Here is a 23,353-nt window from a genome sequence, read left to right as displayed (position 1 = left end):
CTTTGAAGAACTTCGCAGGAGACAGCTGGACGCACCAGGTAGGCAAACGTTCAAAACTGATGCTCTGTTTGGGTTGGTCTCTATTTCCCTAACGTCATCTGGGACCGAAACAGATTGTGTTTTTTATAACAAAGCTGTTGCAGTGCACTGGATTGATCATCAGTGACATCCAGTCAGCTAATAGAGCTTGACAGGTTACTCCTGCATCAAAAGAAAAATGTAAATGGTAGTAGGATACATCTGAACCAAAATCCTTTCATGTCCTTAAAAGGGATGAAGGATCTTTCAGAAGGTATGGAGAAAGTGTTAGAATTTATCACTGCAAATTTGAAATGTGTGGAACGTCATCAGAATGCAGTGTGTTTTGCATCTTAGCCAAATTTGCAGAAGATGTATTGAAATGTCAAAAATTGCATTATCATTCAGTTGTTGAATGATACAACACACTTAACATTGATAAAGGGGTTGTGAGATATGGAGACAAAATGAACACTGACCCACAGAAATGAGTGACCTGATGGGGTTACAGAACTGAAATTCAACTTGAAGTGAGTAATTGAAGAGCCCAGTGAGAAATCCCATTTTTTTTTTAGAGAAAAGATACTGGACTACATTCAGGAGGATTACAGTTTAAATCCCGTCTGCCCACTCAGATTTAGGATTTCTGTTTTTACCCTGATCTTTAAAGTGTGACCATGTGCTCCATTTACAACCCCTAAAAGAGCTCTAGACAACAATACCTTCAACACCTTCATTGTACATCTCACCTTTTGTTGTTGTTGTTGTTGTTGGCAGTGGTGGTGGCCTTCAGTCTGAAAACTGGTTTGATGCAGCTCCTCATGCAAGTAAGCTTTGTAAGGTTCTTCGTGACTATGGCATCCTACATCCATTTTGTGGTGTCACCGCCAGACACCATACTTGCTTGGTGGTAGCCTTTAAATCGGCCGCGGTCTGTTAGTATACGTCGGACCCGCGTGTCGCCACTATCAGTGATTGCAGACCGAGCGCCGCCACACGGCAGGTCTAGAGAGACGTCCTAGCACTCGCCCCAGTTGTACAGCCGACTTTGCTAGCGATGGTTCACTGACAAATTACGCTCTCATTTGCCGAGACGATAGTTAGCATAGTCTTCAGCTACGTCATTTGCTACGACCTAGCAAGGCACCATTATCAATTGCTATTTATCTTGTGATGCATGTACCGTCAGACCGATGTTCACCAATTATGGATTAAAGTTAAGTATTCCAGACACTACGTACCTTTTTTGCTAGTCTCTATTCCTTTAACTGTTCCAGACCTCATGCCAGCCTGCGTGAGCTTAAACGCATGCCTTCGGCTTCCTCTCATAGTGGCTTGGCGGTCTTGCCAAGTCACAACACATTTGAATCTGCTTATTGTAGTTAGGCCTAGGTCTCCGGCTACAGGTTTTACCCCTCACACTCCTTACATTACCAGACTGACGATCCCTTGATGCCTCAGGATGTGTCCTATCAACCAATCCCTTCATTTAGTCCAATTTAGTCACAAATTCCTTTTCACCCAAATGTGATTCAGTATTTCCTCATTAATTATCAGACCTACACATTGAAGCACACCACCCACATTCACTCAGAGACACAGAAAGTAGGAAGTAAATTAAAGTAGAGCCAGCTACAGGCAAGCACATTTGTTATGTGTTACAGTACACAAATACGCAACACAGCCATCACACTTTGTGAAGCGAGCTGTCCAGGCGAATTGCGAAAATAACTGATCGTGCAACACCTAAGCAGAAGGCAGTAGCTTTTCCACACCAGCAACTGCAGAAGTGTTTAGTATACGTGCTGCAACGCATAGCAAAGCCCAAGCAAGTACAACCAGCAAGTGTACAAATACCTAGCCACTTTTAACTTATTTAATGTTCTGTTAGTATCAACACTGCAGGACTGTGACTCTTAGGACGCCATCCAGAATGCTATATGGTGCTATAAGGGGTCTGCAGTTCAACCCCGTGTCAGGTCAGCCTGCCCTGTGACCCAGGGCCAACTGAACTTTGGGACATAATGCACTGACAACTGTGCTTATGCAGTGAGTCATGGTTGCCGATTACTGCCAGCTGGGCAGCAATGGAGACATAAACTGAGCTTCATCCGCCGCTGCCTTAGTGGACAAGTACAGGACATCGCTGACAAGCAGTGGCATTATGTCACCCCTTGGCCATGCTGCACTCTGTCAGCGTTGCTGGACATCACGTGCGCACACGCAGGAGGCAGTTGGATGCCTCAACCGGTCTGCCCCAGCTTGTAATGAATCACGGTGGGTATCCATAATACAGGAATTTGAAAAGCACAAAATAATGTGTCTGGGCCAATGCTTCTTCACCATATAATTTTCAACATTTGTCTGTAGTCTACATTTCCTGTCTGAACTGCTTCATGTCCACATTTGACTTCTTTACAATGCTATGATCCTCAGAAAAGGCTTCCTAACACTTAGATTTATGTTTGATGTTAACAAATTTTTCTACTTTGGAAAACACTTTCCTCGCTATAACAAATATCTCCTATACTTCTGTCACTGCCATTTATTTTGCTTCTCGGATAGTAATACTTCTTTATTACTTTTAATGTCTCATTTCCTAATCTAAACCATCATCACCTGATATAATTTGACTACATTCCATTACTGTTGTACTTTTGACGAAATTCATGTTGTTTTCAAGACATTTGTCTGCTCCGTACAGCTGCTCTCTGCCTCCTTTGCCATCTCTGGCAGAATCAAATCATCAGCAAACATCGCACTTGACTATTTCTCATTTGTGGTGATTTTCACACAAATGACAAACAAGAGCTAGAGTCAAGGGGCTATTGCAATCATCAGTCCTTCAATATTCTAACAAACCCTCGCTGACAGTTCTCTGTGGGAAGTCCGCTGGACAATAAATGACAAGAATTGCATTACAGATATGATCCATCAAGCTGGCCATGCATTGGTCCAGAGTCATCAAGCCATCTTAAACAATCATGTGCTCCCAGGTAGAGTGAGGAATGCCACCTGTAACTGGGCATATGGCTCTTTGACATTTAAAAGGCTGACCAACTTCAGAAAACTCAGAGCCTTTGAAAATGAAATGTCGTGTGACGAGGGCCTCCCGTCATAGCCTTTCAGACAGTGAGAGCCAAATGCTGCCAAATTATAAAGGATAGGAGAAAGGACTTATGTTGGGAATTTTTGAAATCGTTAAATAATCACAAAAATTCATCGGAGTGTGGAATGTTGGATCCTTAATCGGCCAGGTGGGTTAGAAAATTTAAAATTGGATATGAGATAGGTTGGAGTTATAGTGGAAATTAGTGAAGTTCAGTGTCAGGAGGAATTGGACTTCTGGTCTGGCCAGTACAGGACTATAAATACAAAATCAAATAGGGGTTATGCTGGATTGGGTTTAATAAAGAATAAGAAGTTACTGTGAACTGCATAGTGAAAGCATTATCATAGCCAAGACAGACATGAATCCCACAAGCCTATATGCCAGCCAGCTCCACAGATGATGATGACACTGAAGTAATGTACAATGAGATAAAAGTTATTCAGACAGTTAAGGGAGATGAAAATTTAATTGTGATGGGGAACTAGAATTTTGCACAGAGCACACTTTAATTACCACTAACACTTGGTTTAAGGCTCATGAACTGAAAATCACAGCAACAACAATAATGGGAGACCATCAGGAGGGTTTCACCCGACTTAATTCGACTACATTCCGTTATCCTCGTTTTGCTTTTGTTGATGTTCATCTTATATCCTCCTTTCAAGACACTGTCCATTCCGTTCAACTTCTCTTCCAAGTCCTTTGCTGTCTCTGACAGAATTACAATGTCATCGGCGAACCTCAAAGTTTTTATTTCTTCTCCATGGATTTTAATACCTACTCTGAATTTTTCTTTTGTTTCCTTTACTGCTTGCTCAATATACAGATTCAATATCATCGGGGAGAGGCTACAACCCTGTCTCACTCCCTTCCCAACCGCTGCTTCCCTTTCATGTCCCTCGACTCTTATAATTGCCGTCTGGTTTCTGTACAAATTGCAAATAGCCTTTCGCTCCCTGTATTTTACCCCTGCCACCTTCAGAATTTGAAAGACAGTATTCCAGTCAACATTGTCAAAAGCTTTCTCTAAGTCTACAAATGCTAGAAACGTAGGTTTGTCTTTCCTTAATCTTTCTTCCAAGATAAGTCGTAGGGTCAGTATTGCCTCACGTGTTCCAATATTTCTACGGAATCCAAACTGATCTTCCCCAAGGTTGGCTTCTACTAGTTTTTCCATTTGTGTGTAAAGAATTCACATTAGTATTTTGCAGCTGTGGCTTATTAAACTGACTGTTCGGTAATTTTCACATCTGTCAACACCTGCTTTCTTTGGGATTGGAATTATCATATTCTTCTTGAAGTCTGACAGAATTTCGCCTGTCTCATACATCTTGCTCACCAGACGGTAGAGTTTTGTCAGGACTGGTTCTCCCAAGGCCGTCAGTAGTTCTAAAGGAATGTTGGCTACTCCTGGGGCCTTGTTTCGACTCAGGTCTTTCAGCGCTCTGTCAAACTCTTCACGCAGTATCATGTCTCCCATTTCATCTTCATCTACATTCTCTTCCATTTCCAGAATTTGTCCTCAAGTATGTCGCCCTTGTATAGACCCTCTATATACTCCTTCCACCTTTCTGCTTTCCATTCTTTGCTTAGGACTGGGCTTCCATCTGAGCTCTTGATATTCATACAAGTGGTTCTCTTTTCTCCAAAGGTCTCTTTTATTTTCCTGTAGGCAGTATCTATCCTACCCCTAGTGAGATAAGCCTCTACATCCTTACATTTGTCCTCTAGCCATCCCTGCTTAGCCATTTTGCACTTCCTGTTGATTTCATTTTTGAGACGTTTGTATTCCTTTTTGCCTGCTTCATTTACTGCATTTTTATATTTTCTCCTTTCATCAATTAAATTAAATATTTCTTCTGTTACCCAAGGATTTCTACTGGCCCTCGTCTTTTTACCTACTTGATCCTCTGCTGCCTTCACTACTTCATCCCTCAGAGCTACCCATTCTTCTTCTAGTATATTTTTTTCCCCCATTTCTGTCAATTGTTCCCTTATGCTCTCCCTGAAACTCTGTACAACATCTGGTTTTATCATTTTGTCCAGGTCCCATCTCCTTAAATTCCTATCTTTTTGCAGTTTCTTCAGTTTCAATCTACAGCTCATAACCAATAGATTGTGGTCAGAGTCCACATTTGCCTCTGGAAATGTCTTACAATTTACAGTACTACTAATTATTAATTGCCAATTTTGTTTATAATTACAAAAGAATTTGACTCCAGCTACTCAGTAGGCCCTTGTGTCTAAGTCAAGCAAATGAACTAAAAGGACTCATTATAGTCTATAAAGCTAACTTCACTGACCAGAAAGAGGAAGTAAGTGCAAAGTGTAGTGGTAAAGGAAGTGCACTGCAAATGGAGATGCTGCAATTCCACAGTCTCTTTCCAAGTGAGTGCTAGCGCATGACACCTACGTGGTCATGGACAGTGCTCACTCGCCTGGGTCATAAAGAAAGGCAGTATTATTCACCTTCAGCATCTACTGTGAACCTGCGCAAAATTTATTCATGCTCTCACACACACTGCAGCAGTGTGCAGACCTCTCGGATGGGCCATACACTTGCGTACCTGTACTACACACCCTGTCAAATGTCATTGGGCAGAGGACATTTTCCTGACACATGGATGGATGCTGTCCTAACACCACTACAGACACCAGCAAAGGATTATACTCAAGTAGATATCATATTATTGTCCTGCCAGTATTATATAGAGTATAGTATTGTAGCACTGCCAGACAAAACTTGGAACAAATGGTGAACTGTCATATTGTATCTAGACAGTTCCTTAGTTACTACCGGTGTGGGAGCCTATAATGTCTCCAGATTGTTTTTTGGTCCCTCCTGTCACATGACTACTTCAGACATCAAATCAGGGAAGTCCAATCTGGCAGGGATGGGTAGGGGACTGCAGTTTCTTGGGGAGGGGGGGGAGGGACGAGATCCTGAACATTACTGCTCCTCTTTTTATCAACAGTAACAGCACACACAGTTAGGTAACGTGTATGTACAGGCATACCTATTTGTGGATGCTAAGATACTATTTTGCTCCTCTCCTAACACTGCAACATCAAGTCATAATTATACTTTTTTTGAATAAAATCATTGCCACTATTTGGCAGTAAATTTTATTATTAATTTATTTCACTATCATGATTTCAGTTGTAGAGCCATTTTAAAGTGTGATGTTGAAGAAAATCGGGTAAATGATGTATTATCATCAAAAAATATCATAAAATGTAAGTGAACATATATACCAGTCATTTCATCACAAAGATGTGAGTGCAAATTAAAAATGGGGATTACAGCTAACATTACCCATGGCAGGCATAGATTAATGTTCTGTACTGTACAATGTCCAAATACATGGATGTACAATTTCTGGGATCTGAAATGGTACCAACAGTATGCTCAATTGTAGCTACAGCAGGAGGTAGACTTTGGTAAATTGGTAGTCACAGATGTTTGTGCAATTGGGGAGGATGAGGGTGCACAGTACATCATAGTGGCCCCTCCTGAGATCTAGAGTATCAACTTTCTAATTGTTATAAAATTCAGACTTATGTATATAAATGATTATTTGGATGATTTGTTATTCTAGTAAACTGCATACTCAGCATTGCCAACTGTGATGAGAAATATTGAGGCAGTAGAAATTTCTAAGTAACAGAATTTCTTTGCTTGTCAAGTTGATCATGAGAAATTATACTGTTTCCTTTTTGTGGAAGCAGTTTCATCACTGTTCTGTGACCAAGCAGATGCTAACATTTTTGGAAAATTGATGAAATGGAATAACCAGTCTTTTCTCTAACACTTAATTGTACAGCTGTTAATTAACTGCAGGAAGTGTTCATTCCATCACTACAACGAAAGGACACCAATACCAGTTTTGTCTAAAATAAACATGGCTAAGCATCCAACCCCAATCCAGGATATCCCCTCTCCTACTGCACAACTTAAGCATGGCAAAGAGCAAAACGTTTCAAGGTCAAAAATATGTTTTCTCCAGGTCTTGAGGCCTTTTCAAACCCAATGGGATGGACTAAAGCACACCTTGCAATTTCAGAGTTATGAATTTTGCAGTCTAGTTGCAATGACTGCGCAAAAAGTCTCAAACTGGTGAGACAATGACAATGACACTTAACCCAAAAGTGTAGCTTTCAAAACAGACATTGTTTATCTTGAATGATGCTAGTCCACATTAAAAAAAAGTGTGTTTAAGTAATTCCATTAACATTGTCAGACATGCAGTTTAGTTAACAAGCAGTGTAATAGGTGGCATCAGATTTGAACAAATGTGTTTTAAAGTTAGCTTTGTTTTATTCTACTTTCAGTAGTATTGATAAGGTTTTTTTTTTGTTTCTTTATTTTGTTTTGAATAAGTCTCATTCCTTTTCTTTTGTAGAATTTTGTGTTCAGTGTCAATCTAATATTATTGGTATGTGAATAAAAGTATTTGCGGCAAATATTTTTAGACCTGCACTTACCAAGTCTTTGGATAAAATGGATTTAATCATATGAAGAAATCACTTCAGAGTGTTAAGTCAGATAGGTAGCATCCGTATTTACATTTAAAAATCTGCTTTGTATAATGTACTAATGAAATGTGCTTGTCTTTTTGTCAGAGGAATCCACCTTAAAAAGTTACTGGACTACTTCCAATCCTTTGAGATAAAGTTGCATTATTTGTGTATATCCTCAAAAATTTACATAAAGCGGTAGTGAATTCAGAAGAATGTCCCTGCCCTCCCATCCCTCCACCTTGGATACATTTAACTGGACATAGCAACAGGTGTAATTTGAATCAATGATTGCGAACATGTCCCATAAATGAGATTGTATCTCAGATACCAACTACTCATTGCAAGGGAGTCAAATATAATTTTGAATACAAGTGTGTGTGTGTGTGTGTGTGTGTGTGTGTGTGTGTGTGTGTGTGTGTAATTATGGATCTCAAAAATTCTAAACATTGCCAGACTGAATTTGAGAAGAAGTTTGAGAATTTCCAAGTTTTCTTAAAATGCAGCCATATAAAAGGCCAAAGTACATCCAGAATCACAAAAATTGTGCACAGATATAAAGACCACAAAATTTCCGAGAGTACATTATTGCAAATTCCAGTTTAGGTCCAAAGTTAAGGTGTAGCACAGGCATTAATTTAGACAACACAGGCACACTCAGACCAATCAGACAGAGAGAGAGAGGGAGAGAGAGAGAGAGAGAGAGAGAGAGAGAGAGAGAGAGAGAGAGAGAGAGAGAGATTTCAGATAACTCGGGAATGTGTATGGGAGGTCTGTCAAATATCAACCATTTAAAATGTTTGCATACATCCAATTATACTAAGTACAATGAGTATGAACTCTTGATATTTATAAATGCTGGTGAGTCCATGCAAAATGGTGTCTGAAATGCCTTCTGTATTGTAGGGTGAATGCTTGGATGCAAAAGGGAGTATGTGGAGTGTCAGTGACAATCACCAATGACTTTTCTTTTCAGATATGCACAAATATGTGTTCTTTAAAATTTCTGACAGTTATTTTGACAAAATTTCTTTATTATTTACACAATTTTAAATAGTACTAAAACTGTACAAGTTGATATTTTACAAAGAAGAAATGACATGAAGTATGAGGCACAATCCCATGCACATATTTGCTATCAACTGTTCACTTTGGTTTTGATGCATTTTAATTCCTTAGTTCTACATAGATAATTTACAACAATGTATTTAAGTGACCAGTGAATTGAGAGGGTTTCTGACTGCTGCCGATGTTCAGAAGTATATAAATTCAAAATGAAACAGGCACTCAGTTAATGATGTATACATGAAACAGTCATTGTATTTTTGAATTGTTAGAGTTACAAGCTCAGTACACTAAACAACTACAGTGTTCATGCTAGTAAAGACGATGTCAAATTGTTGAAATGGTTCCTGTACTATGATGCATCATTGTTTACTCTATTTTAAATTAATTCTGAAAGTCACTGCTTGCTTTTAATGTACCTTGAGGATTATAATATAGAGTAAATTATTCATATGTTCTAACCACTTATTTCTTAACTTCAGTTTCATGATAGAATTGTAGTATCATTCACCAGGCTCCAGAGTTATTTTAAATGTAATGTAGGACTGTCATTCTTCATATTAGATATGTAATGTACTAAGCACTTTTAGTACAAACACATCAAACTATCATTGTGTCTTAACAATCTGCATCTTCCTTGTTGAGAGTCTAAATGCAAAGTTATCACCCTATTTATAACAAAAGTGTATGAATATTATTAACTTTGATGAGAGGCAATGACACTGATGAGTTACCTTATGATATACACAGAGTTGAGTGTATATTGTAGTACTACAGATAATTAGGAAGCAATATTTGTCTACATAAGATAGAAAAAACAAATGTCATGTAGAAAGAGAGCTTATGGGTGCTTACTAGATACTACTGGCCGTAGAGTTTGCAGATATGTAAGAAATGACATAGCATTAATATTGAACATCTTAATTTCTGTAATGGTGATACTCATCTGAAGGTACTGTTTCATTCTTCATGTACAAATGGAAATGATAAGTCGATTCTAAAACAGCATATGAGGCAATTAAAATACTTCAAGGAAAAGAAATGAGAAAAGGAAATGCCCACTGCCACCGGCTTTCATTTAATGGTTGTGAGAACTCGATAAAACAATAAGTGTGAGGACATGAAGGATAGATTAATTTATGTTCAATCTTGAGGGAATTCACATTAATATTGGATTTTGGACTACAAATAATGTTTCAGCCAAGGATGAAAATACAAGTATAATAAGGTTCAAGGAAGATGATAAATCCAGGAACAGTATCATCAGGACTGATGACCATAGATGTTAAGTCCCATAGCGATCAGAGCCTCAGAGTATCATCAGTTTGTTTAAGATATGCCCTCATTGTCACGGTCAAATATCCATGGTTTGTTATTTACAATATAAGAAGGAAAGTTCTGTTAAACAAAATTAGTATAATGAGTCATTCTTTTGCCTTCTGTAACAATTGTTTAATCTTTGCCTTCACAGACAAGGAAACACTCAAAAATTTGTGGGGTATTGAAAGAAGTAACTTTATCATTTTGCCTTTCCAGAGAGAGCACAGTTCTCCTTTCTATGGCAGTATTACATTTCAGTGATGTTAATTCCACCCAGTTTCTTGAAGAGATGAACAATGAGTGATTACCAGCAATTGATGAGAAGTGTGTTTTACACTAGTGACTTATGACAAACTTTAAGCTCCAGACTCATATACAAGAGGCATCTTGAACAAAAGAGCAGCTTGACGTGGGTGTCCAGGCTTGGCAGCAGTTGATCATCGCACCTCATTGGCAGGGCAGAGCTGGTTCCTGGGGGAGAGTGCCCCTTGTCCAGGAATGAGTGTGATGTCGGGGTCGCACACGGTTCCACGCACCAGCTCGTCTGTAGACCCCGTCATGATGCGGAAATTAATGTCGTTGGGGTCCAACTCACGGTAGAGGAAGAGTGGCAGGCGGTTACTGAGGACCCACAGGTTCTGGCGCAGCTCATGATCCACCTTGAGGTCATTAGGGAAAATGAGCGTCACATTATCTTGTGCCACAATGCCCTGCAGCGACATACGGTAACCATGTGGCTGTGCAGAGTTCCAGCATCCCACCTATGACATCAGAAATTTTATGATTAAAAAAAGTTAATAACACAAAAATGTGGAATGATCATCTAGAATATTTTTTGTTTATGCAGGACCCTTGGTAAGTTGTATTAATTAATGAGGTAGAGAAGGTTCAAACAAGGAGTACACAATTTGTCACTGTTTTGTTAATGTAGCATGAGAGTGCCAAAGACACGATATGTAGACTTCAGTGGGAGACTATAAAAGGTGTTGAAATTATGAAAAGCCCTACTCTAAAAATTCTAGGATATGAGTTGAAAAACATATCTGATGTTCACAGCTGTAAAGTTGGGGAGAGTTTGCACACATGGATGGGTACCGACAATCTTTCTTTCTGCTTACAAAGGGGGGGAATTTGATTATGGTACACAGCGTATTTAGCTTGCGCAGGACAAATGTAAACCAAGTGTGCATTGGGAGGGGGGGGGATGGGGAGGGGGAGGCAGAGGCAGAGGTAGAGGCAGAACATTGGGAATATTATTCGTGCTGAAATCTGACATTTAGTTAGGGGAACCTGTGGCAGAATGGGGTGCCTAATTTTCAACGGTGATTCTGAAGTACAGTAAAATTATAATAAGACTTTAATTTGGTTAAAACCTCTTTGTTATAATATTAACTTCATAAAAATTACACCATGTCAGTATTTAATTACCAGACTTCTTTTTTTATTGCAAAATTTCAGAAATGGCAATTTGCCTCATGAGAGGGGCAAAATGGGGAATAATAGTTCACACACTAGAATTATTTGTAAATGAAAAAAAGTTTTTACATGCAAAAATTAGTTCTAAATCACATAGAAACTATAATGTTTTGTGTCTTGTCTAAAGTACATACATGGATAATGTCATCCTCATCTACGTAAGAACTGAGAGTCCATTTGAGGCACACACTGCGACTCATCTTCAAAGCAGTTGAAGCATTTGTCAGCTTCTTCTAACCTACCATTATCATTGGATAAAGTTGGCTGCTTTAGGTTTTAAGAAATTTTGGAGCTTGGACTACTCATCTTAGTTATTTGAGATCTGGTTGTAGCTTTATATTTTTCACTTACTGCAGACTTCCTGTAGTAGCTCAAGATGCCATTTTGTAGACTTAGACTCTAAGGCTTGTTTTTTGCTTTGCTTTTTCTTCATCAGCATTAATTAGCTCTGTCTTATGAGGAGAGTGGTTAAAATAGCTGTTTTGCCTCTATATTTTGACTCCCTCTTGTTGATGTGTGATACTGTGGGTATCAGTATCTGGACTGGAAACCTGGAAGTTGCATCCTGGGGAGAATGCTGCTCCACAAAGAGGCATACCCAATGAGTGTGGGGTAGGAGTTGCAGCTTTTATGAAGTTCCAGTCGTGCTGTGATAGACAAGTGTGTCAGCCCTGCAGAAGTTTTCGTCAGAGTTTGCACCTGAATCCCAGAAGTTCCTAATGTTAGGAATTCTAGATTTTCAAAAGCCTTTAACAGCATGTAACATAATTGAGGACTACAAAGGTACACTTCCAAACAAGGTAGTGGCCACTGATCAAAGAAGGCAAGGATGACTGGGCCTCCTCAGTTTTTCTGCAGTAGAAGTAGTAGTAGTAGTAGTAGTAGTAGTAGTAGTAGCAGCAGCAGTGAGTGCAAAAGATGTTAGCTTATGTTTATCTAAACTGCCAGCACAAGAGAGCAAGTCAAATTGCAAAAGCTTAACCATAACCTAAGGCAGAGAGGTACAAAGCTTATGGTGAAGAGGCCAGTCATATGCCAGGCCTCCTGCAAATGTTCAGTTGCTGTGGAACCATGATGCCACTACTAGGAATGAGAGAAGTGATTACAGGTTGTTGAAGCCATACTTCCGTGACAAGGGTGGCCCGTGGCTGTGTGCCACCTCTCTAGGTTTCTCTTACAATAGCTGTCCCATGTGCAGTGAATATGGTTGAACACAGCCTTGTACCAGTACAGATGTAACACTTTTTATTGAGAACATCATTATTTCTGTGCAGGAACTTCCTCGTTTCTGAAGAGGTGTGAAACTAAACAACATTAAATTTTGAAGAAAGGATTTCCAACATTGGGGCTACACCTTCTTCAGAAATATAAGCGCATAACACGTGCATTCCAAAGTTTGTGGTATGAGCAGCATAAGTGGTTATGTGCTAGCTCTACAAAAGGGGACTCATTCTGCTCGCTGTGTTTGTTTTTAAGCACAAGAAAAACAACATAGCTGCTGAGGGTTCCCACGATATGAAGAATCTGTTTACGGGTTTAGCATGGTATACTTCTTCTAAAGATCATATAAGTTGCTTTATTTCATATAAAGAACTATCCAAACAAGGGTATACTATTTCAGAACTGCGTAATGAACATCACTGTTGAAAATTAGACACGGCAGAGAAGTGAAAGCTAACAGAGACATCGTGAAAATTCTAACTGTCACCATAAATCTTTTGTGTAAGTAGGAGGTAGCTTTCACAGGTCATGATGAAAGAGAAGATTCCCTGAATCCTGCAAATTTCAGAGCCACTTTTAAACTTGTGCTAAACAGAAAAGAAGATTTGAAAGCAGACTGGAACAAAATGGGCTACTTCTGGGGATTTGAAAAGCTATACAGGACACACTAATTGAATGCATAAATGAGGAGATTTGTGAATACATACATTCAGATTTAGGTAGACCCTCATTTGATGCCTTTTCGTGATGTTTGCCAATCTAGAACTAGTGCTGCATTATTCACTGTGCTGAGGGCCACGCTTCAAAATTATGGTATGAAGAACAAACTCTTGGCCCAAACCCGTGTTGGTGCTTTTTTCTGGCAGCTTTTTTTACACACTGTTTTGCACATTGTTTGAATTTAGTTTTGCAGCAGAGCTGTTCTTGTATAAAACGATTAAGGATTTGTTTCTCCACACTTCAGGATATTCCTGCTTTCTTCCACTGGTCTTTCAAATGCACGGCAGTTCTGGACAGTATTGTTGGTAAACGAATTCCTTTGAGCAGTGAAAAGAGATGAAACTGTAATGCGAGAATAATATCTGACATTCATGAAAACTGTCTAGGGCTAACTGAGGTCTGTAATTATCATATGGTAGGGAAACTTGGTAAATATGGTAATGCAGTAATGTAGAACTAATTTACACTGGAAAGAAGTTAGTTCCAATTTCGACCATCAGGTGCAAATCTGGCGGTGAACACCGTCTGTATGGCAGCATGACATCCGTGCTGTCATTTGATAAGACATAACGTGAGTGAACAGTATGGCTGTCGAGCAGTCAGACTGTGCACTGTTACTGAAAACAGTTTATGTAAACGTCAGCAGTGTATCGAGAGAGTATCGCTGACGGAAAGCCCGAGAAGCCCGATGTCATTCAATGGTTTAAAGAAGGTAGTAATTAACTTCGAAAACAGGGGCGACCTTGGCGTAGCACCTGGAAGAGAAAGTTTCTGTGCTGTAATTAACAATGCAGCATGGGCCTCGGGTTGTCACAGTGCCCGTGCAGCATCATGAGAGTTCTCCATCCCATGGTCAATGGTATGGAAAGTTCTGAAGGTTATTTTACACTGGCACCCATATAAGATCCAAACGGTGCAATAACTGAAACCTCGTAATCTGAAGCAACATCCTGAACTTGCTGTCCCATTCCTGGCAAAGTTGATCGCATGTGGTCAGGCAATATTCTTTGGAGCGATGAGACACATTATACTCCACAGGGCACAGTGAATACATAGAACAGCCAAATTTGGTGTACCGTTAAATCGCAGGTCGTGCACGAACAGCCAATGCTCTCGCTGTATGTAACTGTGTGATGTGGATTCACAAGCACCTTTATTCTCGGACTGTTCTTCCGTGAAGAGAATACACCCAGAGCGCCTGTCAGTTGTACAACGATGTCTGTTCGTTATTGAGACCTCCTTGTACACCATGTGATTCCCTCTTTGGAAGAGCTCAGTTGTGTGGAAGCCAATGTTTTCAGCCACAGTGGGCAACACCTCACATCGCTCGCCCATTGAAATACCTGCTTAACGCAGCCTTCCATGAACGTGTTACCTCTAGAGGTTTTCCAGATGTATGGCCTGCTAGATCATGACTTTGGGATCAGGGGATATCCAAAGGAAGGCGTTTACTAGGGACACGTTTAGTCTCAACCTGATCTGAAGACCAGTATACAGGAACTCTTTGCTCAGATTCCACGAGCAACTGTTGAACACGCCATGTTATGGATCCAGCGTCTTGTGGATGTCTCTGATGCTCGTACTGGGCAAATTGTGTAAGAGGTGCTTAGTAATAAAATCGGCATTATGCCTTTCTCACTTGTTTGATCTCTTATGCCCTCGCCCCATTCCTAATCCATTGCATTTGGAAACATTTCCGTATGTCTTTCTGGTTGTCACAACGCCAGATCTGCACATGGTGTCCAAAATTGGAACTAATTTCTTCCAGCATAAACTGGTTCCACTTTAACGTATTAGAATATCTACGAAATTTCGCTGCCGTATGATACCTGCATCCCACAATGGACCTCTGTGAGTAGCTGCACTTGAATTGTAACCACCCTGTATGTAGAGAAGGCAAACACCATCAGCAAGTTTCATGGTCGGAGCTTGATTTTTTCCATGTGGTAATTAAAGCCTAATGACTTCTCCACGTAACTTCCAGTGTAACACTAGAGGTGTTAGGTGTGCTGGTGACTTACGGCGTCCCTGGTGACCAGGTTGTAGAACATGACACCGCGGCGGTCCATGGCCGAGGCGGAGGCGTGCGCGTCTCTGAGTCCGCGCGGCTCCTCCAGCAGGTGGAACTCGTCGTCGCTGGTCTTGGCCGCCGTCTCGTTGCGCAGGATGGACGACAGCACCGCGAACTCGCGGAAGCTCGACATCGGGTGGAAGAACAGTGTGCGGTCTCCTGCGCACAGACGACGTGGAAGACGTGACACAGCGGTTCACACGTAATCTAGTTTTGCTTGCATATGGATATGATGAAGTAACACCTCACAAGCATAAAAATATACATAGAGAGAAATCCTTGTTCTACTGGTGTTGTGCATGTTGCCATGATAAATTGTGTGAAGTTGGAATGGTATTTTTGATTTGCATTTGAAATTTAATGAGAGGCTCGTCCACAAAATAAGTTCCGTTTGGTTCTATAAAACAAACGTGTACAGACACAGATAAAAAAAAATTATTGTACAAAAATGTACAACTGAAACTTCCTGGCAGATTAAAACTGTGTGCCGGACTGAGACTCGAACTCGGGACCTTTGCCTTTCGCGGGCAAGTGCTCTACCAACTGAGCTACCCAAGCACGACTCAAGCCCTGTCCTCACAGCTGTACTTCCGCCAGGCTGTGAGGATGTGGCGTGAGTCGTGCTTGGGTAGCTCAGCTGCCGGCGTGGTAGCTCAGCATGTTCGGTCAGAGGGTTAGCTGCCCTCTGTAATTAAAAAAAAACAACCGAGTTACTCGATCAACAACGAACTTACACGGATGTCTTGTGACGTCCGCCCCAAGCAGATACAATGAACCAAAGCGAACAATATGAGATTTTTTTGTTAGAAAAAAAAAAAAAGGTTGGTAGTGCACTTGCCCGCGAAAGGCCAAGGGTCTGAGTTCGAGTCTCGGTCCAGCACACAGTTTTAATCTGCCAGGAAGTTTCATATCAGCGCACAGTCCGCTGCAGAGTGAAAATCGCATTCTGGAATCTTCAACTGTTAAACTACTTTCCTACATAGCTTCCGAAATTTTGTAGGCACTTGTCATGACGTGACACAAGTTTTTGTATGCCTTCTTCATAGAAGCTTGCCGCCTGTGTATTCAACCATGTGGTTTTTCAGTAACAATTTCATGAATTAGTGATCGTGAGATTTGCGGAACTTCCATAGCAAGGGCACTAAGTGTAAACTCACCGTTGCTCTTCAATTGTGTTCCAGGGGACTGATGACTTCAGAAGTTAAGTCCCATAGTGCTCAGAGCCATTTTTCAATTGTGTGAACCATTTCATCAGTAACCAAAGACGGGCGTCCACTTCGTTCTTCATCGTGCACTTGATCACATCCTTCATTGAACAGTCTGACCCGTGTTCTAACCACTGAATCACTCATAGCATTTTGTCCGTAAACCCTCGCAGATTTGCTGATGAATTTCCTTTGGTTTAACTTTCTTTGCATTTATAAAACGAATCACAGATCTGATTTCACACGCGGCTGCATTTACAACTACGACTGACATTATAAAGAAGCACTACAAATGTCGGCAGCAGTGATCTGGAAATGGCGTACATGTCTTCTCCTTGAGTCAGAATAACTGCCGCGTATGCTCGGAACTGCTATCGTAGCTCTGCCGCGGATAGAAATACGAGGGCTATCCACAAAGTACATTACGTTTTCGTTTCTGTCCGTTAGGGGCGGGGCTAGCGCGGCCATCTTGGTTCATGGCATTCCGCCGCTCAGTTGGCATCCTGCCATGCTAGTGAGAGGTTCGTGCTGTACTCAGTTGAGTTACTGTCACAGTTTGAAATGTCAGCGTTAATTGAAAATGCCGCGAAGTGTGAAGTGCATGCTGTAATAAGGTTTCTGACTGCAAAAAACTGTACACCGATAGAAATCTATTGGCAGCTTTGTGAAGTGTATGGGGACAACATAATCAGCGAAGGTGGAGTGCGTCAATGGGTCATAAAATTTAAAAATGGCCGAACTAACGTTCACGACGAAGAGCGAAGTGTAAGACCTAGCATAGTGACTGCCGAATTTGTCGAAAAAGTCAATGCCGCGGTCCATGAAAACCGTAATTTCACAATAACGGAACTCTCTATGAGTTTTCTACAAATTTCACGAAGTTTGTTGCACGAAATCACTACCGAAAAGCTTGGTTACCACAAGTTTTGTGTGAGATGGATACCAAAACTCTTGACAAAGATTCACAAAAATCAGCGAATGGCTGCAGCGTTAACGTTTTTGGACGCTTATGAGAAAGATGGCGACTCATTACTCGATTGCATCGTCACTGGTGGCGAAACATGGGTTAAGCATGTGAACTGCGAGACAAAATTGCAGTCAATGCAGTGGGGGCACACAAATTCACCCCGAAAACCCAAGAAATGCATGCAGACAATGTTGGCAAGGAAGGTGATGGCGACTGTCTTTTGGGACAGAAAAGGTGTGATTTTTGTGGATTTCCTGGAAAGAGGCACTACAATAAACTCTCGAAGGTATTGCCAAACTCTGCACAACCTCAGAAGAGCAATACAAAACAAGCGCAGGGGAAAGTTGGGCTCAAAGATCTTGCTGATTCACGGCAACGCCCGGGCCCACACGACAAATGCCACTCGTGAAGTTCTCGAATCTTTTAAGTGGGAGTTGTTTCCTCATCCGCCGTACAGTCCCGACCTGGCACCGAGCGACTTCCACTTATTCCCAGCAATGAAGAAGTGGTTGGCTACGCAGCGTTTTGATGACGACGCACAGCTTCAAGAAGAGGTAACCACGTGGTTGAAGATGCAGGCGGCCGAATTTTACGATGAGGGAATTTCCAAGCTCCTCCATCGCTACGATAAGCGCCTTAATTTAAATGGCAACTATGTAGAAAAGTAGTATTTAAGTGTGGCTTTCATCTATATATAATTTAAAAAATTCCAATACTTTATTGATTTTTAATTTCAAAACGTAATGTACTTTGTGGATAGCCCTCATAGAAACGGAACTTACTTTGTGGATGACACTCGTATTATGCCCAGACAGCCATACGAGCTACCAAATGATTAGCTATGCGTATTTCTTTTCAAGGATTAACATCATAAAATAAGGTAAGGATAATGCAGGATTAGATTTAAAATGAAGAAGAAAATAAGAATACAGGTAAGCTACTATGACAACACAGTGAATGCCTTATCGTAGCCAACATAGACGCAAAGTCAACACCCATTACCTGAGTTAGTATGCTTCCACACATGATAAAGAGTTTGAAAGAATGTGTGGTAAGATGAAAGAAATTATTCAGATCGTTCAGGTCGATGAAAATTTAATTATGATGAGGGACTGGTTTTCGGTCGTAGAAAGGGAAAGTGAATGATAAACGGGAGATCAACGACTGGAGGAAATGAATCAAAAGGGAAGCCTCCTGGAATAATTTTATGCAGACGCAATTTGATAACACTTGGTTTAAGATTTGTAAACAAGGTTGTATACCTGGAAGAGACTTGGACATACTGGAAGATTTAAGACAGATTGTGAAATAAGACAGAGATTTTAAACTGCGAAACATTTCCAGGAGCAGACTTGTCTCTGACTGTAATTTATTGATTGCTAATTTGCTCGGAATAGTTCCATTCTTCGAAACGAATATTAAAGACGGGCTTTTGCATACCATCACTTTTTAGGGTTCCACTTCTCAGTCGGAAAAAGTGAACCGTTGTATTTTAAACGTACAAGCCCATTTGCATAAGATTTCGAATCTAATTTGGATCACTCATTTTTCATAACAATTCGGGGCCAATTTGCATCACTTAATTAATTGTTCTCTCCCCACAAACCATGGACCTTGCTGTTGGTGGGGAGGCTTGCGTGCCTCAATGATACAGATAGCCGTACCGTAGGTGCAACCACAACGGAGGGGATCTGTTGAGAGGCCAGACAAATGTGTGGTTCCTGAAGAGGGGCAGCAGCCTTTTCAGTAGTCGCAGGGGCAACAGTCTGGATGATTGACTGATCTGGCCTTGTAACACTAACCAAAATGGACTTGCTGTTCTGGTACTGCGAACGGTTGAAAGCAAGGGGAAACTACAGCCGTAATTTGTCCCGCGGGCATGCAGCTTTATTGTATGATTAAATGATGATGGCGTCCTATTGGGTAAAATATTCCGGAGGTAAAATAGTCCCCCATTCGGATCTCCGGGTGGGGACTACTCAAGAGGACATCGTTATCAGGAGAAAGAAAACTGGCGTTCTACGGATCGGAGCACGGAATGTCAGATCCCTTAATCGGGCAGGTAGGTTAGAAAATTGAAAAAGGGAAATGGGTAGGTTAAAGTTAGATATAGTTGGAATTAGTGAAGTTCGGTGGCAGGACGAACAAGACTTCTGGTCAGGTGAATACAGGGTTATAAATACAAAAACAAATAGGGGTAATGCAGGAGTAGGTTTAATAATGAATAAAAAAGTAGATGTACGGGTAAGCTGCTACAAACAGTATAGTGAACGCATTATTGTGGCCAAGATAGACACGAAGCCCTCGCCTACTACAGTAGTACAAGTTTATATGCCAACTAGCTCTGTAGATGACGAAGAAATTGATGAAATGTATGATGAGATAAAAGAAATTATTCAGGTAGTGAAGGGAGACGAAAATTTAATAGTCATAGGTGACTGGAATTCGTCAGTAGGAAAAGGAAGAGAAGAAAACGTAGTAGGTGAATATGGACTGGGGCTAAGAAATGAAAGAGGAAGCCGCCTGATAGAATTTTGCGCAGAGCATAACTTAATCAAAGCTAATACTTGGTTTAAGAATCATGAAAGAAGGTTGTATACATGGAAGAACCCTGGAGATACTAAAAGGTATCAAATAGATTATATAATGGTAAGACAGAGATTTAGGAACCAGGTTTTAAATTGTAAGACATTTCCAGGGGCAGATGTGGACTCTGACCACAATCTATTGGTTATGAACTGTAGATTAAAACTGAAGAAACTGCAAAAAGGTGGGAATTTAATCAGATGGGACCTGGATTAACTGAAAGAACCAGAGATTGTACACAGTTTCAGGGAGAACATAAGGGAACAATTGACAGGAATGGGGGAAAGAAATACAGTAGAAGAAGAATGGGTAGCTTTGAGGGATGAAATAGTGAAGGCAGCAGAGGATCAAATAGGTAAAAAGACGAGGGCTAATAGAAACCCTTGGGTAACAGAAGAAATATTGAATTTAATGGATGAAAAGAGAAAATATAAAAACGCAGTAAATGAAGCAGGCAAAAGGAATTACAAACGTCTCAAAAATGATATCGACAGGAAGTGCAAAATGGCTAAGCAGGGATGGCTAGAGGGCAAATGTAAGGATGTAGAGGCCTATCTCACTAGGGGTAAGATTGATACTGCCTACAGGAAAATTAAAGAGACCTTTGGAGAAAGGAGAACCACTTGAATGAATATCAAGAGCTCCGATGGAAACCCAGTTCTAAGCAAAGAAGGGAAAGCAGAAAGGTGGAAGGAGTATATAGAGGGCCTATACAAGGGCGATGTACTTGAGGACAATATTATGGAAATGGAAGAGGATGTAGATGAAGATGAAATGGGAGATATGATATTGCATGAAGAGTTTGACAGAGCACTGAAAGACCTGAGTCGAAACAAGGCCCCCAGAGTAGACAACATTCCTTTAGAACTAGTGACAACCTTGGGAGAGCCAGTCCTGACAAAACTCTACCATCTGGTGAGCAAGATGTATGAGAAAGGCGAAATACCCTCAGACTTCAAGAAGAATATGATAATCCCAATCCCAAAGAAAGCAGGTGACAGATGTGAAAATTACCGAACTATCAGTTTAATAAGTCACAGCTGCAAAATACTAACGCGAATTCTTTACAGACGAATGGAAAAACTGATAGAAGCCGACCTCGGGGAAGGTCAGTTTGGGTTCCGTAGAAATGTTGGAACACGTGAGGCAATACTGACCCTACGACCTATCTTAGAAGAAAGGTTAAGGAAGGGCAAACCTACGTTTCTAGCATTTGTAGACTTAGAGAAAGCTTTTGACAATGTTGATTGGAATACGCTCTTTCAAGTTCTGAAGGTGGCAGGGGTAAAATACAGAGATCGAAAGGCTATTTTCAATTTGTACAGAAAGCAGATGGCAGTTGTAAGAGTAGAGGGACATGAAAGGGAAGCAGTGGGTGGGAAGGGAGTGAGACAGGGTTGTAGCCTATCCCCGATGTTATTTAATCTGTATATTGAGCAAGCAATAAAGGAACCAAAGAAAAGTTCAGTGTAGGTATTAAAATCCATGGAGAAGAAATACAAACTTTGTGGTTCGCTGATGACATTGTGATTCTGTCAGAGACAGCAAAGGACTTGGAAGAGCAGTTGAATGGAATGGACAGTGTCTTGAAAGGAGGGTATAAGATGAACATCAACAAAAGCAAAACGAGGATAATGGAATGTAGTCGAATTAAGTCGGGTGACGCTGAGGGAATTAGATTAGGAAATGAGACACTTAAAGTAGTAAAGGAGTTTTGCTATTTGGGGAGCAAAATAACTGATGATGGTCGAAGTAGAGAGGATATAATATGTAGACTGGCAATGGCAAGGAAAGCGTTTCTTAAGAACAGAAATTTGTTAACATCGAGTATAGATTTAAGCGTCAGGAAGTCGTTTCTCAAAGTATTTGTATGGAGTGTAGCCATGTATGGAAGTGAAACGTGGACGATAAATAACTTAGACAAGAAGAGAACAGAAGCTTTCGAAATGTGGTGCTACAGAAGAATGCTGAAGATTAGATGGGTTGATCACGTAACTAATGAGGAGGTATTGAATAGAATTGAGGAGAGGAGGAGCTTGTGGCACAACTTGACTAGAAGAAGGGATCGGTTGGTAGGACATGTTCTGAGGCATCAAGGGATCACCAATTTAGTATTGGAGGGCAGCGTGGCGGGTAAAAATCGTAGAGGGAGACCAAGAGATGAATACACTAAGCAGATTCAGAAGGATGTAGGCAGCAGTAGGTACTGGGAGATGAAGAAGCTTTGCACAGGATAGAGTAGCATGGAGAGCTGCATCAAACCAGTCTCAGGACTGAAGACCACAACAACAACAATGAATTGTTACGCCATTAGGTGGAACCCACATATGTAATGTCGTCTTTTTTTAGCTCTCCAGCGTGATTTTCAACAACTTCGCGGAAAAATGTTAGCTAAATTATGTCCATCCACTGGTAGGAACATGTATCGTCGATTCCTTTAATTGCATTTAGAACTTTTCCTTTAAAAACAATTGAATAACAAAAGAAGCACATAAAATATACAGTATTTTATACTGCTAGAAACCTGTAAAAACTCTGTGATACTGTCAACTTGCTGTACTATTGTTTACCGTAACGGCATCTAATTATTTCGTACCGTAATTATTGTAATACGCAATATAAAATTAACTGTCAATATAAACAAAGTGTTTAGCTACTAGATTATAGCTGTTTGAGACTTTTACTCTGATCTGTTTTTATTTGACAACTATTATCCCCAGCAAGGCGGATACACCACACGGTGTAATTTTGTCACTAAATTCGTTTTCCCCAGCCAAGAAGGCAAATACATATAAAACCTGTCGAAAGAAGCGGACCAATTCAGTTAACTTTTTAATACACAAAGCGAAATCAGTAAATTCGTATAGCCTAGCCAAGCAAATTCAATGTTTGTATTTTTAAAGTTAAGATTGTGGAGCTTAATTCTGTCACTGACGTAATGTTGCGAAAAAACTTCTGTCAGTGAGGTTTTTTTTTTTTTTTTTTAAAAAAAAAGAAAACGAACACTTCTGTCTGTTCGATCTTTGGTGTACTACGAAACTAACAGCGTCATCTATTGCTTCTTTGGTGTACTA

The 23,353-nt window shown here is 40.5% G+C and overlaps 1 protein-coding gene across 1 annotated transcript in view; it reads right to left on the bottom strand.

The window, feature by feature from the left end:
- Positions 1–8,784: 8,784 nt before the first annotated feature.
- The window catches only part of LOC126456662 (protein yellow-like), a 175,540-nt gene continuing 160,971 nt past the window's right edge, over positions 8,785–23,353 (bottom strand). Inside the window, exons 5-6 of the mRNA XM_050092406.1 lie at positions 15,472–15,680; positions 8,785–10,794 (exon numbers count right to left, since the gene is read on the bottom strand). Coding sequence (XP_049948363.1) covers positions 10,471–10,794; positions 15,472–15,680 — 533 coding nt within the window. The 3' untranslated portion in view covers positions 8,785–10,470. The remainder of the gene's footprint in view (positions 10,795–15,471; positions 15,681–23,353) is intronic.

This window comes from Schistocerca serialis, chromosome 2 (genome assembly GCF_023864345.2).
Source record: "Schistocerca serialis cubense isolate TAMUIC-IGC-003099 chromosome 2, iqSchSeri2.2, whole genome shotgun sequence".
Taxonomy (NCBI): Eukaryota; Metazoa; Arthropoda; class Insecta; order Orthoptera; family Acrididae; genus Schistocerca; species Schistocerca serialis.
This window is presented reverse-complemented; position numbering and strand designations above follow the sequence as displayed.